General features: G+C 41.6%; 1 protein-coding gene across 3 annotated transcripts in view; it reads right to left on the bottom strand.

The window, feature by feature from the left end:
• Window positions 1-18,786, bottom strand: part of olfm2a (olfactomedin 2a) — a 72,817-nt gene that overhangs the window by 13,804 nt on the left and 40,227 nt on the right. Inside the window, exon 1 of one of the 3 annotated variants that reach the window (XM_016516232.1) lies at window positions 17,459-17,862. The exons of the other annotated variants lie outside the window; for them this stretch is intronic. Within the exon in view, the coding sequence (XP_016371718.1) occupies window positions 17,459-17,602 (144 nt within the window). The 5' untranslated portion in view covers window positions 17,603-17,862. Of the gene's footprint in view, window positions 1-17,458; window positions 17,863-18,786 lie in introns of those variants that run through there. 3 annotated transcript variants of the gene reach the window in all.

Raw genomic sequence — 18,786 nt, 5'->3', positions numbered from 1 at the left:
ACACACACACACACACACACACACACACACACACACACACACACAGATGTTTGCTTTTCATCATAGTGGGGACTTTCCATTGACTTCAATAGTGGTTTCTATCCATACTATAGAACTAAAGCTCACACAAACCTTTCTGCCTTTTCATTAATAGAATAGCAACAATTTAAACTCAACATTTGTGGAGTAATATTGAATATTAACCTTTCATACTTTTCTTTAAAAGAGGTGATAGTGAGGTATTTATTTGAAGTAAATGGGGACAATTTTGGCAAACAACAGAAATGTAAAGCTTATATATGTAGGCACTTATATATAGGCATAAGTGCCTTATATAAAGGCACTTACATGAATTATTCTGTTAAGAATGTGTATTAATTGAGCTATAAAGCTGTTTAAATCATTTTTACAGTTGGGTTTATGGTGTTGGCTTGGCAACAAAGTTGTAAAATTGGAAATACACAATTAGAAAGCAATTTTTAAACTAAAATCATTGTTTATCTCCTGCGGCTATATTATTGAATATTTTATTGTATGCTGACTGGCCCCATTTTACACTTCCATTTTACACTGTAGCCCAGGAAGGACAAGTGGAAATTAATGATTGTGGTAATCAACATTAACACAAATGCCTTTGATTGAGCCTAACTTGTAGTGAACACAATTAGGTATGTTTATGAAGCTGGTGATTTCAGGTTTAACTGTGGCTGCACTGCACAATAAATTTCAATCGTGATCACGATTTCGGCTTCTCTCTCGATTTATTAAGCATAATCGTCTGCAACATTTGCCCACTGGCTATTTATCCTGAGAACTGTATTTTAATTTGGCATTTGTGTTATCTTGCATCGGTAACAAGCCTCCACAGGCTTTCATGGCTGTGGTTGCCAGATTTCAAGAGTTTACCCCCAATCAGAGCATTTTCCATAAATCGATGCATTTTTTTGATTTCTGTTTACTTAATCTTCCCAACCTGGCAACCATGTGCACATGCACACTCTACTTTACAGAAAAAGCCCGGATGAGCTAAAAACACTGGCATACAATTTGGAGTTTAGCAATCTCTATTGAGATATTCTGCTAAAAAAAAATGTGTAATACAGCCAGTCTGTTTTCTTTCACGTGGTTTTCTGTGAATAAATCGGCGAGCAAAACATGCAAGCTGATATTCTCTTGATTTGTGCATATGTGAAAGTGCAATAAATCTGATGAAATGTAAAAAAAAAATTTAATGACAAAAATCATGTTTAATAATTATATTTAACTGTAATTAACTGTTTAGCCATTATTGAGCAGCTCTATGTTTTAAAGACTGTCCTTTAAGACTAAATGAAGAATAAAGCAAGATTGGAAAAGAACAATAGAGGATGTCATTAAAGATAAATAGCATTTACAAGAAAAAGGAGCAGCAATAAAATGTCTCCTTCTGCTCTAACCTTCCCATCTTCATTCTCTCTTACCCTCTTCTGTGTTTTTCACTCTCACGCTTCACCCTCTCTCTCCCCACACTTCCCTGATCAGATTAAATGACCGAGTGGACAGAGAGACTATGTGATTGGAGAGTAAAGCAGCAGCCGCCCCATGAGCTCACGGTCACATCCTGTCACTCCTGCCAATCCCTGCCTTTTTCACTCCCTCCACATCGCTCCTTTTCCTCCACAGTCTGTCCTCTTCTCACCTTCCTATCGTTCTCATCTGTCCCTTTTTCCTGTGTCTTCAGCTCTGTTCGTCCCTGAGCAATCTCTCACTCTTTCGCTCACTCAATTTAATTCAAATTACGGCAATTCAACTCAATGATGCTTTATTAGCCTGCCAGGCAAATGTAATTTCACAAAATCAAAAGGAATTGATTTGCAGATTTAGGTGCAGAGGCAATAAAGAATACAGGTTTCACAAATACAAATGATCACAATGGATGTTATTCAAGTCAAATTTATTTGTATACCTCTTTTCACAATACACATTGTTTCAAAGCAGCTTTACAGAAAATCATACTGTTATGTCTGCAGTGACTTGCATTCATTGCTGCATTGTTTTTCATTTTGACGGAACAATTTATGGCTTTATGAATGATGACATGCTGATGTGAAATCGTGAAATAACAATTTATTGAAATTACAACATTTTTTTTCTACTTGATAATTTACATGTTTTGCTGCCATTTATGTTGTAGTGCAGTTTTATCATTTTATGAGTTTCTCTGATGAGTTTCTCTGTAAGCATCACAGAGATTTTGTTTGAGGAAAAACAACTTTAAGTGATTTTTATTTTGGGAAACAGCAAAGCCATGTTTCATCCTCTGCTCGTCTCTAATGGAAGCGCTATGCTCCCTTAAAAAACAACTCTGATTCCATCAAGCCTTCTCGATTTTTGCGTTTTGACTGTCAGTTGTGTTTGGTTCGACTTGAATTCTTTATTAGTCAAGTAACGTGCTAATTTTTGATCCCTTTGAAGGTCTGTATTCATTCGTTGTGGAGCTGCAATTCAGTTGAACCATCTAATGGCACTTGTCTTTTCAATTTGATCGGTTTGTTGAATCTGAAGATGCAGGCAAAAAAATTTATTGTTGTTTTGATTAATTCTGGCTTGAGAACATTTCTCTCTCGGTATCCGTTTCTCCAATTTATTCTCCATCTCGGTCTCTCCCCTTGAGCACATTTTCGTTTAGGTAGCATTGGCTCCCTATTTTCAGTAACAACCTAGCTTTCTCTCTCTCTCAAAAGAAACAAAACACAAAAACACGATGAAATGACATTAAAGATTAAAGGTCTAAAAATACACCAAACTGTTTTTTTTTTTTTTTTGACCCAGTAGATTACGACACACATAAAGTCTCCCATCTCATTCCGGTGAAGGTGCTTGCAAAGCCTGAAGGCATGAGAGACAGACACACATACAATTGCTGATGCTCAACACACACACACATACACGGTTCCCAGTGGTTCAGATTCACACTCAGATTTGATAAGTTTGGTCTAGCTCAAAGTCATTAGCCTCGTTCCTTCTGTTCGTGTAACTTCTTGCTTGTACAGTACATGCTGATTTGCATAAGAATGCCACATACTGTTATAAATGGCCATTTTCCTGTTCAGTCTGGCATTCAGCGGCTGTCAAATCTAGCAGGGTCCTCACTTCCATTAGCAGTGATTTTCTGTGCTTCATGTCACTATCATCAAACACTCGCTGAAACTGCACTGCCATCCTGCATGGAATTTTCCCAGGTGAGCTGATACAGAAATCCAGCCTTCTCCGCGAGATGAACACAGACAGGTCTGCTGGTTAGTCTCCGAGACACGGCCCGCTCTGTTGACCACTCGTAGCCGATGTGAGACTAGCCCAACCGTGTCTCGCCCTGGCCTGAAAGAACGCGCTCTTCGAGTGTATTACCACCCTAACATTTCATCATCAGTCTCATTCCCGTCCCGACGGACCTGCGGCTTAGTGTCTGAGCACATCAGATACGGTTAGCGTCGAGCTCTGGCTCAATCTATACGCCAATCTGCCGCCCGCAGCCCCTTCGAGCGGATAAAACTGTCTCATCAATCATCGGTGCGGTACATGCACCTCACATGTTAAACATCGGCGCGGCACGTGTGCCCATCCGACGGGTGGAAGATATGAGCCGGGAGGCCAATGGGGAGCTGCGCTTTCGCATAAATATGCTTTCTGTTCATTAATGTTGCATAAATGTTGAGTTTTAATTTAAGAACTGATTAGAATCACCCCTGGACTCATTACCACCCACCAATTCATTCTGCTGTAATTTCCTCTCATCTACTGCTAATGGCAGAGTAGAGAACGGGGGGGCACACAAACACACACACACACACACACCATATCACTCACAGATGGGTGTAGCATCTCGTCCTTATTCAGATCTTCCTATCCTATCCAGCATCTGTACTGTATGAGGGTGCGTGTTACGGAATAGGCCAGTTATTTATGAACAAACAGGTCAGATGAAATGAGCCACGGTTTAATTAGTAATGGTTGAGCTGTCATCCGTAAACGGCAGGGTGAGTGTATCCGCATGCGTCTGTTTTTTTTTACTTCTCATTTGCATTTAACAGCCTGCAAATTATCAAATTACTCTGTCAGTAGTGCACAGTCTGTTTGCTGGCATTTAAGAAGACGAGCAAGTGAATGGAGTTGCTGATCATATGTTGCGTATCCTAACCAGGTGCGACACGATAAAGCAGAAAGCAATATATGGTACGCCTTCTTTGTTCATTTTAGTTGTTGTCCTAACCTGCCGGGGTCACAGTAAGTGATGAGCAAGACATTTTGTCAGCTGCTTGGTTTCTATTTCTGTCGCATTGAGCAGGGAAGACCCTGTCTGCAGTCAAATCACATTGGTCCAAAATCCCTCTTTACATCACTGGATACTCAGTCATTTTTTTCCTCATTTAAAAAAGTTGTACACAAGGAAATGAATAGTAGCTAGTTAAAAATCATATACACTTACATGAGATAATGCCTAATAAAAGCAGTTTTATTCTACATTAAGTGGGTCACCTCAAGGGGGCAGCCATGTTGAATCACATGACACCTATTATTCACTTACACCTATTATTGGATTCAGTCACTTGTGGAATAAATTAATCATGGCTGATAGCAATTATGCGGTGGACAGCTCTTCAAGTGTAGACTGAAATATCGTAATTACAAGTTTCGTGCACATGAATGACTGTGCAAGTCCCATTTACGGCTGGGAAACTCTGAATTCCAGATGATACACGAGTGGCTGGGTTGTGACATTGGGGGTTGCATTTCAATTTGAAACATGGTGGAAACACTAATCTATTATATACTAATCTATAATATGCATAATACATCATGCAATATATCATATGTATGCTATGCATAAGTAATAGAAATGAGTAGTCTTCATAATTTTGAATTCAGATAGTTGGGTTAATTGTTAGTTTCAATATAATTGTTTTGTTTAGGCTACTTCCGTGTTGTTTCTGACTTGAATGTGTGACGTGTCACAATAACCAACGCCCAACTCTGCAAGTTTCTCAGGTGCACTTGAAGGCAGCATTAGAGCATTTCTACAATGGCACTCTACGGTTATTTTTGGGGATTTTGTAATTAGGGCTGCATTGATAAAATCAATTATCAATTGTAGTTATCAGCTGAAAATAAAAATAATTGCAAACAAATCAAATTGTGTCTGCGTAATATGCCATGTCACCCTTACAGCTATATAAATGAAAAATGCATTTCTATGGACAAAATGCATCTGGAAAATAGTGGAGGACAAAGACTGAGCTGCTACGGGAAAACTGCACAATCTAAGCTGCCCAAAACATGAGAATGCTTTATATTAAAGAGGGAGGAGGGGGTCTAATGCTGTTTCATGCATTCTGTGTAATCTACACTGTTAAATAGTTGAATTCTCATGCCTAAACATGGCCAAAGTTTCAAAAAAACGAATGGGTAATTCTGTGTTTTATGCACTCCTTCCAGGTTCGTATAAGTTTCGGAAAGTTTTTTTCAAGCATGGACCTTCATGACATCATGAAGGGCAGAATTTCTTGTATGGGCATTTCTCGCAGAAGAGTGCGCAGACGCACACATCGACCTGGGGTGTGTTTCCCAAAAGCACCTTTAGCTAACTATGGTCGTTAGTTATATTTAACTCTATTAGTAACAAAGGAACTTGTGACCATAGTTGTGTTTGGGAAACGCACCCCAGAGCGAGAGCAAGAGCAAGAGCAAGAGCAAGAGCACGCCCATCAACGTCATCGGCAGTGCTGCACAGGACTTGCTCAAGAAAAATGTCTCTAAAGCAGTGTGTTTTCGGATGTGAGGGAAAGATAACCTTGTTCAGCTTCGCCAAGGAACCCAACGGGGCAGCAACAGAGTTTCGCAAGTGTTTATTTGTTCCTGTCATTTCGGTGACGAATGTTTTATTCGGCCCAGTTCAGCGCTGGATTTGCACATCGTTTGATACTGAAAGATGGAGCTGTCCCAGCGATAAAAGATCCCGGTCATGATTCAAACTCTTCGGCGATATGAAAGATGCAGTACTACTCTATAGGTACTCAAGGTTAACATGAGATTGGGTGAAACTGTGTGTGTTATGTCCCCTTTAAATGCTTCATAAGCAGACTAAGCAGACCACAATATACATTGCGCTGAAATATTTCTTGTTAGAAATTATATGCAAGTTTAAAAGTTTCATAAGAGTAGACACAGTAAAGGGACTATTGTAATGGACCTTACATTGAATATAATTACTATTGTATGTTCTGATGAGTAAATAAGTGTTTTCCTCATACTACTTGTTCATTTCTAATTTAGTGATTTTAACTTCTGCTTTAGAATGGTAGGTAATTCGTTTTAGATTTAGAATGTAAAAATTCTAACAATGTTTGGATTTTTCTGATTAATCGATTAATCAAATAAATAGCCAACAGATTAATAAATAACCGGTTATTAACTAACCATTAGTTGAAGCCCTGTTTGTCACATTGTGCTGCATTTTTAGTGGACAGAAAGATTTCTTTTCACTGGAAAGCTGTTTTGTTGTACCTGGTCAGAACACTATGTGAGAGCCTAAATTTGTTTTGAGCTCTGCGCCATTACAAGGATAAGAGCGGCATTGAGAGCAAGGACTGATGGGAGATCAGAAATCAATTTGGCACATTTCACTCAATAGGGATGACATCATGGCTGAATGGTGTCCTAGGCACCACAGAGGAATAATCGGCAAGTTGAGAGCCTAAATTGATGTCCCACAGGCCCAAGCTCACTTAACCAACACCTCCTTTGTACTCCAACTCAAAAATGTCAAGTGAAAGGCATGGAGAAGAGCACACTGATAGCTTCACCGAGAAATCCAGAACAACAGACCAAAGGAGGAAAGAACCTGGTGTGAGGGCAATAAATAACTAGATCTAGTAGAAATAGCATCTAGTGTTTGTGTGAGCGGGGGGGACAGAAACAGAGAAAAAAAAAACAGAGTGAGAGAGTGACAGCACCGAGTGAAAGCAGAGAGCTGCTGAGGGGGAAGATGCCGAGGTCTAATTTCAGACCTAAAGTAGCAGTTTCTTACTCAGCCGAACCGCTGCAAAAGCCTGACACCAGCTCCATTATGTGCCCAGCCCTCATTGTGAGCCCCACACACTGCTTGACCTTTACCAGCCTCGATCCCGCAGTTTGATTTTCAACCTGCCCCGGCTCGGCTCGGTTGGAAACCGTCACACACATCCCACGCGCTCCCTACTGAGGAGAAGCCACCCAGGTATTGATGTCCAATTGAGAAAACGGAAGGTGATCAATAGGCACTGAGAGCAGGAAGTTCGGATCACCTCCCCCCTCTGGGCTTCCTCTCACTCACCGTCGCTACGTCTGCTCGTGATCTCCGGCTGGCCTTTACTTTGAGGTCGCTATTAACACATTACGGAAAAGATTAACCAATTACAGAGGCACGCTTGGCCCCCGAGACGTCTGTGGGTTTGAACCTAGGGCGGTTTTCATTAGACCGAGCTCTGAGCTCGGCACTGTAGTCTGGGCGTAAATGAGATCGTAAATCTGTAGGCTCCATTTCATGAAAGTGACAGGAAGTCTATTACAACTTTCATAAGAAGCGTGTGGGAGATGGCCACGAGTTGTTTTCTACAGAAAGACCTTTATTGGTGCTCTGTGAACCCAGGTTTCCACAGTTACGAGGAGAGAGAAAATTGCCTTATTTTTCTCCTTAGATGTCCTTTAGTGTGTTTTCGTTCTTCTGACCTTTTTTTTACCATTCTCTCTCTCTGTCTCTCTCTTTTTTAATCAACATAAGGCTTTGTAGTGGAGCTTTGTGATTACATATTACCCTGAAGCCCAACATTGGCATCTGTCTACACTCTAAAACATGGATGTGAGCTTCTGCCATGGCTCCGAGCATTTCTTCTATCATATCATACTTCCATAACACTCATGAACAACTTTAAATATCCAGTACTCTTGTAAAGCACAGATGCTGATGCAAATGAACATGAATGTCCTGCATACACACAGTTGCTAGTGTTCCCTCTCTAAGCTCTAAGACACAAAAATAGAGCAGCATAAAACCGGCGAATGAGATATTACTCTGTTTGCCCTCTGAGTGGTGTTGCTGAATTGAATGTGTGACGGGTCACAGTAACCAACGCCCAACTCTGCAAGTTTCTCAGGTGCACTTGAAGGCAGCATTAGAGCATTTCTACAATTCTACGGTTATTTTTGGGGATTTTGTAATTAGGGCTGCATTGATAAAATCAATTATCAATTGTAGTTATCAGCTGAAAATAAAAATAATTGCAAACAAATCAAATTGTGTCTGCGTAATATGCCATGTCACCCTTACAGCTATATAAATGAAAAATGCATTTCTATGGACAAAATGCATCTGGAAAATAGTGGAGGACAAAGACTGAGCTGCTACGGGAAAACTGCACAATCTAAGCTGCCCAAAACATGAGAATGCTTTATATTAAAGAGGGAGGAGGGGGTCTAATGCTGTTTCATGCATTCTGTGTAATCTACACTGTTAAATAGTTGAATTCTCATGCCTAAACATGGCCAAAGTTTCAAAAAAACGAATGGGTAATTCTGTGTTTTATGCTCTCCTTCCAGGTTCGTATAAGTTTCGGAAAGTTTTTTTCAAGCATGGACCTTCATGACATCATGAAGGGCAGAATTTCTTGTATGGGCATTTCTCGCAGAAGAGTGCGCAGACGCACACATCGACCTGGGGTGTGTTTCCCAAAAGCACCTTTAGCTAACTATGGTCGTTAGTTATATTTAACTCTATTAGTAACAAAGGAACTTGTGACCATAGTTGTGTTTGGGAAACGCACCCCAGAGCGAGAGCAAGAGCAAGAGCAAGAGCACGCCCATCAACGTCATCGGCAGTGCTGCACAGGACTTGCTCAAGAAAAATTTCTCTAAAGCAGTGTGTTTTCGGATGTGAGGGAAAGATAACCTTGTTCAGCTTCGCCAAAGAACCCAACGGGGCAGCAACAGAGTTTCGCAAGTGTTTATTTGTTCCTGTCATTTCGGTGACGAATGTTTTATTCGGCCCAGTTCAGCGCTGGATTTGCACATCGTTTGATACTGAAAGATGGAGCTGTCCCAGCGATAAAAGATCCCGGTCATGATTCAAACTCTTCGGCGATATGAAAGATGCAGTACTACTCTATAGGTACTCAAGGTTAACATGAGATTGGGTGAAACTGTGTGTGTTATGTCCCCTTTAAATGCTTCATAAGCAGACTAAGCAGACCACAATATACATTGCGCTGAAATATTTCTTGTTAGAAATTATATGCAAGTTTAAAAGTTTCATAAGAGTAGACACAGTAAAGGGACTATTGTAATGGACCTTACATTGAATATAATTACTATTGTATGTTCTGATGAGTAAATAAGTGTTTTCCTCATACTACTTGTTCATTTCTAATTTAGTGATTTTAACTTCTGCTTTAGAATGGTAGGTAATTCGTTTTAGATTTAGAATGTAAAAATTCTAACAATGTTTGGATTTTTCTGATTAATCGATTAATCAAATAAATAGCCAACAGATTAATAAATAACCGGTTATTAACTAACCATTAGTTGAAGCCCTGTTTGTCACATTGTGCTGCATTTTTAGTGGACAGAAAGATTTCTTTTCACTGGAAAGCTGTTTTGTTGTACCTGGTCAGAACACTATGTGAGAGCCTAAATTTGTTTTGAGCTCTGCGCCATTACAAGGATAAGAGCGGCATTGAGAGCAAGGACTGATGGGAGATCAGAAATCAATTTGGCACATTTCACTCAATAGGGATGACATCATGGCTGAATGGTGTCCTAGGCACCACAGAGGAATAATCGGCAAGTTGAGAGCCTAAATTGATGTCCCACAGGCCCAAGCTCACTTAACCAACACCTCCTTTGTACTCCAACTCAAAAATGTCAAGTGAAAGGCATGGAGAAGAGCACACTGATAGCTTCACCGAGAAATCCAGAACAACAGACCAAAGGAGGAAAGAACCTGGTGTGAGGGCAATAAATAACTAGATCTAGTAGAAATAGCATCTAGTGTTTGTGTGAGCGGGGGGGACAGAAACAGAGAAAAAAAAAACAGAGTGAGAGAGTGACAGCACCGAGTGAAAGCAGAGAGCTGCTGAGGGGGAAGATGCCGAGGTCTAATTTCAGACCTAAAGTAGCAGTTTCTTACTCAGCCGAACCGCTGCAAAAGCCTGACACCAGCTCCATTATGTGCCCAGCCCTCATTGTGAGCCCCACACACTGCTTGACCTTTACCAGCCTCGATCCCGCAGTTTGATTTTCAACCTGCCCCGGCTCGGCTCGGTTGGAAACCGTCACACACATCCCACGCGCTCCCTACTGAGGAGAAGCCACCCAGGTATTGATGTCCAATTGAGAAAACGGAAGGTGATCAATAGGCACTGAGAGCAGGAAGTTCGGATCACCTCCCCCCTCTGGGCTTCCTCTCACTCACCGTCGCTACGTCTGCTCGTGATCTCCGGCTGGCCTTTACTTTGAGGTCGCTATTAACACATTACGGAAAAGATTAACCAATTACAGAGGCACGCTTGGCCCCCGAGACGTCTGTGGGTTTGAACCTAGGGCGGTTTTCATTAGACCGAGCTCTGAGCTCGGCACTGTAGTCTGGGCGTAAATGAGATCGTAAATCTGTAGGCTCCATTTCATGAAAGTGACAGGAAGTCTATTACAACTTTCATAAGAAGCGTGTGGGAGATGGCCACGAGTTGTTTTCTACAGAAAGACCTTTATTGGTGCTCTGTGAACCCAGGTTTCCACAGTTACGAGGAGAGAGAAAATTGCCTTATTTTTCTCCTTAGATGTCCTTTAGTGTGTTTTCGTTCTTCTGACCTTTTTTTTACCATTCTCTCTCTCTGTCTCTCTCTTTTTTAATCAACATAAGGCTTTGTAGTGGAGCTTTGTGATTACATATTACCCTGAAGCCCAACATTGGCATCTGTCTACACTCTAAAACATGGATGTGAGCTTCTGCCATGGCTCCGAGCATTTCTTCTATCATATCATACTTCCATAACACTCATGAACAACTTTAAATATCCAGTACTCTTGTAAAGCACAGATGCTGATGCAAATGAACATGAATGTCCTGCATACACACAGTTGCTAGTGTTCCCTCTCTAAGCTCTAAGACACAAAAATAGAGCAGCATAAAACCGGCGAATGAGATATTACTCTGTTTGCCCTCTGAGAGCATTTAGATGCTCAATTTCCTACAGGCGCTCTTAAAGATTGCCCTGCTTCTGCCTCTGAAAATAAAGGATTCAGCTAGCAATTTTGAGTATGGTATTGATAATGTGACTGAAATGTTGGAAGAGCTTCCACTCCAATAAGGTCCTGGTTCCTCATATCTGCAAAGGTGCCAGTCAAGGGACTGATGGGGCCTTGTATCAACATGATTTACAGTTTCTTAACTACAGGAATATTAATATTTATGTGAAGGTTGCTCATAGTCCTTTAGCTTGTCATCAAAGACATCAAGAGTAGTTTCCTGTTAATCAGCACCTTTCTGAGGTGGAAGCATGAGGTTTAAATTACATTGAGAAACCTATTAGACATTAGCATTTAAATTCATCCGAATGGCAGTTGCTGGGCTGCCATCTTAGCTTATTGGACCACATAACTTCTTAAGCTAATCACCTGATCTGTATCTAGTGACTCTAGGGCTGCAGCAAAATTATGTCATGCCAGCGCTGATTGGCTGATTCACCACAGTAACAAACATAGTCCCAAATCATTCCCTAAGATATCCTGAGCTGTGACTCAAAGGCAGCAGAATGGAAAAAATAAACATTTTAAGGTCCATTATATGCTTTTAAGAGCACTCCAAATCAAAATTGTGCACTGGCCAAACACTGACTTTATTAAAATGAATATTTATGCTTGTAAATATAACTGTAGTCAAAATACACAGCTAATTTTGAAGGACCACAAATGGAAAAATGCGCTTTTCACAGTCAGATGGTAACAGCATCTACCAACATGGGCTAACGAGGCTTATCAGCAACACTTTTACCTTTTCTATCAGCCCGGAAAGAGTAAATAAACGTGAAGACTAAGGTGAGTCTGATTAGATGTCCCTTCTAAGGCTGTAAATCTCAACGTTGTCATCTGTGGGTGTGTGTGCTGGTGACAGCAGCCAAAGTGGTTCAACCTCACTTTCTCATTTAGAGATCCCTGGTGGGCAGCAACAGCTGAGCAGAGCTGTGTTTTGGTGCTTTCATAACAGACAGATCTGAGCCACTCCAACGAAAAAAGAAAAAAAAAAATCCAAAGCTTCATGTTTCCAATTCCCAAAGAGTCAGTAGAGTTTAGCAGAATGTTGTTTCTGGTGCTTATTTATGCATATCGGTTTCTATGACATTCCTTTAATATTTTGGTCCCATGAAAATGAGAAACAGCGGCTGATATCAGCCACATGGTCATGTGGCTTTGTTAAGCGTTTGTGTTCATTACACGTTTGTTGCAAATTGTCCTACGGCTTCTCACTCGCCTCTCATTTATTTCTCATAATCGAGGAGACAGTTAGTGTCAGACTCACCCCTGAACCAGCAGTATTCGCCACACACATTCGCCTACACGCATACATGGAACAAAATCTTTACCCAGTAATCACTGTGGTATTAAGACATTCCTGTATACTTGCTTCTGTGCAGCTCTGCTGCTCTTGCTGTGCATATGTAAAGGTAGTTTCCTTACCTACATGAATTTTTTCATCCTTATAGGTAAAGTGTAACTTAAATTACAAGTAATTTGTAGATTAACTTTCTAAAAAATGTGACTTTGTCTTGCTTTGTCGTATTTTTGAGTATCTCACCTTCAAGCCATCTTAGGTGTAGCGGTCGAGATTTTGAAACCCAAAAAAGTTCATCCATCCATCATAAAAGTACCCTGCACGGCTCTGGGGGTGAATAAAGGCCTTCTGAAGCGAAGCAATGTGTTTGTGTAAGAAAAATATCAGTGAACGTGCGTATGACAGTTAGCGGAAGCTAGAGATTACGGTTTACAAATTTTAAATATGGATATTTTTCTTACACAAACACATAGCTTCAGAAGGCCTTTATTAACTCTTTCCCCGCTAGCGTTTTTGAAAAAAAAAATTTGCCAGCCACCACCAGCATTTTTGCTGATTTTCACTAAAATTTCATGGCCCTCAGAATATTTTGTTGTATGAATATCTGAACATGCAATGTTTTTTTATCAACACTTGAATGAATGTAGGTAGGTTTCATAAAAAAGCAACATTTTGAGCAAAAAGCTGAGAAAATCGCATTTTTATCAAATACTATATTTGGATCATATTCAGTAATATTATCAAAGCAAAGACAGTAGATGGCTTCCATCAGTACTCCCAAAGCTTGCACAGGCCTTTACCACTTTCTGGATTGACATTTCACTCTGTAACATTAGACAGTTTTCATTTATATGCGGTTAGTGTTGATGATTGCATTATTTTTCATATGCATATGCTTACATATAAGATCGCTCGTTTCTGCATCTTCCTGGTCTGTGTTTTTGATCGGCACTTTCTAGTCTCATTCAGGAGATGCGTAATAGCTCCCCCTAGCGTATAACAGTGAAAACCCAGAAAATTCCGTGTTTGGCAGGAAAGCGTTGTCTCATGAACAACGGAAAATTCTGTGTTTGGCGAGGAAAGCGTTAACCCCCTGGAGCCATGTGGAGTACTTTTATGATGGATGAACACACTTTTTTAGGCTTCAAAATCTCGACCCCCATTCACTGCCATTATAAAGCTTGGAATAGACAGGACATCTTTTAATATAACTCAGAATGTATTTGTCTAAAAAAAAAAAAGAAAGTCATATACACCTAGAATGGTTTGAGGGTGAGTAAATTATGGGGTAATTTTCATTTTTGGGTGAACTATCCCTTTGACATCAGCTTCATGTTTAAACAACTCCATGAATTAGGGGTAAGACTACCTGTTTGAATATTGGGATAAAATTAGGGTAGGGCAGAATAGGCAGTGGGAAAAGTGAGAAAGCATTTTTAAAATTCTGTTTGGTATGACTAGTAGTGGAGAAATTGCACTTTTCACCTCTAAGTGTAGTGATGATCTTTACACGTGACGAGTTCACATGAATTAGCAGCTGAGCTGAGAAGGGCAAAAAGAGCAAGTGAAGCGCAGTGTGATTGTTGCTCAGAGCTGATGGAATACGGCACACTTAACGTGCAGCACTGACATGACGGTAGACTGGACAGTCATGTGGGTCCTAGATCATCATGGCAGCATGGAAGACAAGTTGCTTTGAAGAGAAGAAAGGACTTCCCTGCAGCCTGCTACGAGTCCATCAGTCACTCTGCTTCACGGACCACACCTCCATTCTGCAGCTCATTTCACATGATCATCACCTCATCTCAAGAACAGAGGGATGCATCTCTCTTTCTGACTGAGAGCAAGCTGCTTTTGAGATTAGATTTTGAGTCTTTACAAAGCCAGATCGCTTTGGATGGGTTCACACTTATCACAGAGAATAAATTAGTCCCCGGCATGAGAGTAACATCTGTCTCATGCCTCAAATCTAAAAACGAAGGCCTTCGCTTCAGGGAAGATTGTTTTTTTTTACGTATCCTAATTTCCCCTTGGTTTTTCCTTGAGGTGAAGTGAGGCAATGTTTTAAAGTGATTGCTTGAAATGAGATACAGGGGAGTTCACAAATGCTAATGTGTTTTGGGTAATGATGACTACCGATAGCAGAGCTTCAATGGGTGCCACTTTAGCTAAATAAATAAATGTCCTGAACAATTTTGGCTCATTTTCCAGTAGTTTCCACTTTGCAACTATTTAATGCATTATCAAATTTATGGAGCTTGCACCTAACCTGAGCTGTAGATTTGTGTAGCGTTAAGCCCTGAATTGAGAATGCCTTTTAAATGCCAATTGGTGCAAATTGGAATTAAAGTTGAATCAAAGTAGCAAGCAGTATGCAGAATTGCAGTTCAAATTTGGTTGTAAACAAGTGTAAATTAAAATGAATTGAAATTCCTGAAGTTTATATGACTATAATTTTTAACTTATAAAACACAGTTTGTCAAGATAAACTTTGAATGTTGGCTTGACAGAGCAAAGTTGGTATATTTTGAAAACAAATTTAAAAAACATTGAAGTTTTTGAAGGTAGAATGATAGATAGATCAGAGTGAAAGACTGCTTCATTTCACAGAATTGCAGTTCAGTAAATTCCTCATCATGTTTTTCTGATTCAATTTAAATTTACATTGATTAATTGAAAGGGAGCCAATTCTGAATTTCCTGCTTGGCTTCCTCTCATTTACCCACATACCAAGCTTAAAGGAACACTCCACTATTTTTGAAAGAGACCGACGGAAAATGAAAAGTTGCGATTTTCTAGGCTGATATGGCTAGGAACTATACACTCATTCCAGCGTAATAATCAAGGAACTTTGCTGCCGTACCATGGGTGCAGCAGGCGCAATCATATTACGCAGCGCCTGAAAATAGTCCCCAGCACGCTCCCTGTGCAAGCAGGTGGTCACGTTGTTTATGCTGACGGAAGTTAGCCTATTTTCAGGCACTGCGTAATATCTTTGAAAATCGCAACTTTTCATTTTCCGTCGGTCTTAGTACACGATGTAACTACAGAAGAGTCAAGTTTTAAATAGGAAAAATATAGAAACTCTTTGGTTATTTTTGAGCGAGATGCTAACGGTCTAATCAGATTCAATGATCTATGCTAAGCTACAGCTAAAAGTGCTACCGCCAGACCCAGAGATCGGCTGAATGGATTCGAAAACGGTAAAACTCAACTGTTTCACTCTAGGGGAGTTGGAAAATGAGCCTATTTTCAAAAATAGTGGAGTGTTCCTTTAACTCCTGGTGACTGCATTTGGATGTATAGTACTCAAAGTGGACCATTTTATGGCGTGATCATTGGGTGCACACAAGCACATGACTAGATGAATAATCTGGCTTGATATGAAGCAGTGTTGGTGTTGACTGTAGAGTTTCTATAGAATTCCGCACAGCTCTACAGAAAAGGAACCTCCATCCCTACAGCTTTTAGCTTGTGAGTAGTAACAGTCTTCCAAAGCGAGTGTGAACGTGTTAGACAAAGCTGTGATAGACAGTTTCCACAGACTCCTCTTCTAAGACAGATGGAAATCAGCGTAGGCATCCTGACCGACCCAAACGACCCCTACAGCGTCTCCTCTCTCATCCAGCTGGAGTGTCATCCCTGGCCATAAGCTACGCCGGGCATAGCTTTTATTGAGAGGCAGATGCTCAGATACTACACAGCAGATACCCCAGGCGGTCTCTCAACATTAATGATCCAGAAAACGTTACAGGGATCACATCTCACTCTCCATCCACCCTCTTCCACCTACTCACACCTGGTCCCATTTTTCAATACACAACAAAAGCATACACACTCACACATGCAATATAATTACTCACATGCTGGCAGAATTGTGAAGGTTTAAATTTCAGCCATTGCTTACTTAAAAACCTTCTAAGATATAACAAGGTGCTTAGCTCTAGAGTCATACTTTGATTTTGTTCTTCTCTTTCTGTGTTTTTACTTTAAATGTAACAGCTTTAACAGTGCCAAAGGCTCGGCCTCTCTCCCACAAGGCACTTAATTCTGTTATGGACAGAGACAAAGCGCACAGTTCTCATGAAAAAGTACAGTGGATTTGATTAAAAAAGGAGAGCATGAGGGGGTGGGAAAAAGAGAAATGTTGCCTCTTTGGAAGAAAAGAGTTGGCTCAAATGCTATTAAAGTCTAACCTCATGTTTCAGGACCATCATCTCCAGCAGACGAGACACTGCCTCATGGGGACAATCCTGCCTCCCTGTCTCTATTTGACCTGAACATCAGTCATGAGGCACTTAACTCCTCTCTAAAAAAAAAAGGCAGGGGGGGGGGGGGGAAATGGTGCCTCTTTGGAAGAAAAGAGTTGGCTCAAATGCTATTAAAGTCTAACCTCATGTTTCAGGACCATCATCTCCAGCAGACGAGACACTGCCTCATGGGGACAATCCTGCCTCCCTGTCTCTATTTGACCTGAACATCAGTCATGAGGCACTTAACTCCTCTCCTCCTGCCAAGTGAGGATATTCTCGCAGAAGTCATGAATCTCACCGGGTATAACTTCCTTGTCTATCATCTCCCACTGAGAATCATTCACCCACAGCAGCCATCAATTCCTCTGTAACCAACCCCCAAAGCCAGACACGCATTCAATTTACCTGCCTCTCACCATGAAAATCCCTCTAAAAGCCTGTCTAGCAAATCTCTGAGGATTGTAATCACAGAGGAGTGTAACTACTCTTTAACACAAAAGGTCCTGACTTATTGGCTTATTCGGATGAGCAAACAGACACACCGAGAGATAAACAGACAGGAAGAGTAGAAAAGTCGATGGTTACGCACACTGACGATCCTTTCCGAGGTGCCTGCGCGGGAGATGGTGGTTCCGTTGAGCCCCACCAGCGAGGGCAGCGTCTGGGACATCCAGTTGGTGACCATGGCCATGGTGCTGAGCACCGCGCCAATCTTCAGGAGCGGAACGCTCATGTCGTCCCCCGGCCGGCCGCCTGGCCCTAGTGCCCCCCCACACTCCCTGGCGCCGGGGTCCAGATGCAGCGCGCAAGAATGGACACGAACCTGATGCGCCCTCCTCCTCCTCCCTCTTCCTCCAGCCAAGGGACAATCGGCTGCACTTGTACAAGAGAGTCTCAAAACCAGCTCACACGTACCAGCTGCTCGGATCCGACGGCATCACAGCGATGCACGACACACGTTATTCTTCAGCCGAAGAGAAACTGCCAGTGCCTGACTCGCACTCCTCCGCTCCCTCTCCCTCCCTTCTTCTCTCTCTCTCGCTCTTTCAAGATGCCGCGCTGCGCATTGGCTGCATTTGTCTCTCTCTTTCTCTCCCTTCCTCTTCCCTCCCCTCCCTCTCTCCAGCCTTGTTCCACATCCATCTCTCTGTCTTCTTCCTCTCTTCTGGCTCCTCTGCGCCTCTTGATCCCTCTCTTTTGTGAGCACAAAAAAAAATCAGAGGCAGGGGAGATGCACACCCCCAGATCTTTGTGCAACAATCAGCTGTTTGAAGGGTTTGTCTTCCCTCACAACCGCACAGAGGCGGCTCACAGCTCGAGCTAAATTAGGATCTCTCTCCACGAGTGTATTGTTTGTATGTGCGTGAAGAAGAGGAGCTGTACTCCTGGATTGTTTAATGAGGAAGAGGATGAGGCGTTCCAGTCGGTGGCTTTCCCCCGACAGCTCATCAATCACATGTGCATCTGACACTCCCTTAATCAAAGAGTAATGGGAAATCTGAATGCGGATGGGCATGGAGCTGGTGCTCGGCCCTAACCAGAGTTGACTGCAGTCCATCAGCAGCCCAGCCATGCAGGCCACTCTCGCTCTCTCCAGTCATCTCCAGCCTGAAGCCACATAATTAAACAGATGAGCCACGTGGAGGCTGTTTAACCTTGAGCCATGGACTGTTGGAGAACTGTGTCATTCAAGCCTTAAGTAGTACCAAGTATGCACAAGGTCACAGTTCTTCAATCTGTACTTACAAAAACAACCTGTTCCATTATAATGCCTAAATAGCTTGTTTTATCTTCACTAGTTATTTACCTCAGGTGTTTTCTCACAGATATGTTAAGAGTGACTTCGAGTTTTGCAGCATAATAACAACAAACAATGAAAAGTGACAGCTGCCTGAGACCCTGTGTGGTCTCGACTCA

This window comes from Sinocyclocheilus rhinocerous, unplaced genomic scaffold (genome assembly GCF_001515625.1).
Source record: "Sinocyclocheilus rhinocerous isolate Xijiao unplaced genomic scaffold, SAMN03320098_v1.1 scaffold115, whole genome shotgun sequence".
In the NCBI taxonomy this organism is placed as follows: domain Eukaryota; kingdom Metazoa; phylum Chordata; class Actinopteri; order Cypriniformes; family Cyprinidae; genus Sinocyclocheilus; species Sinocyclocheilus rhinocerous.
The sequence above is the reverse complement of the archived record's forward strand: the minus strand, read 5'-3'. Positions and strand labels throughout refer to the sequence as shown.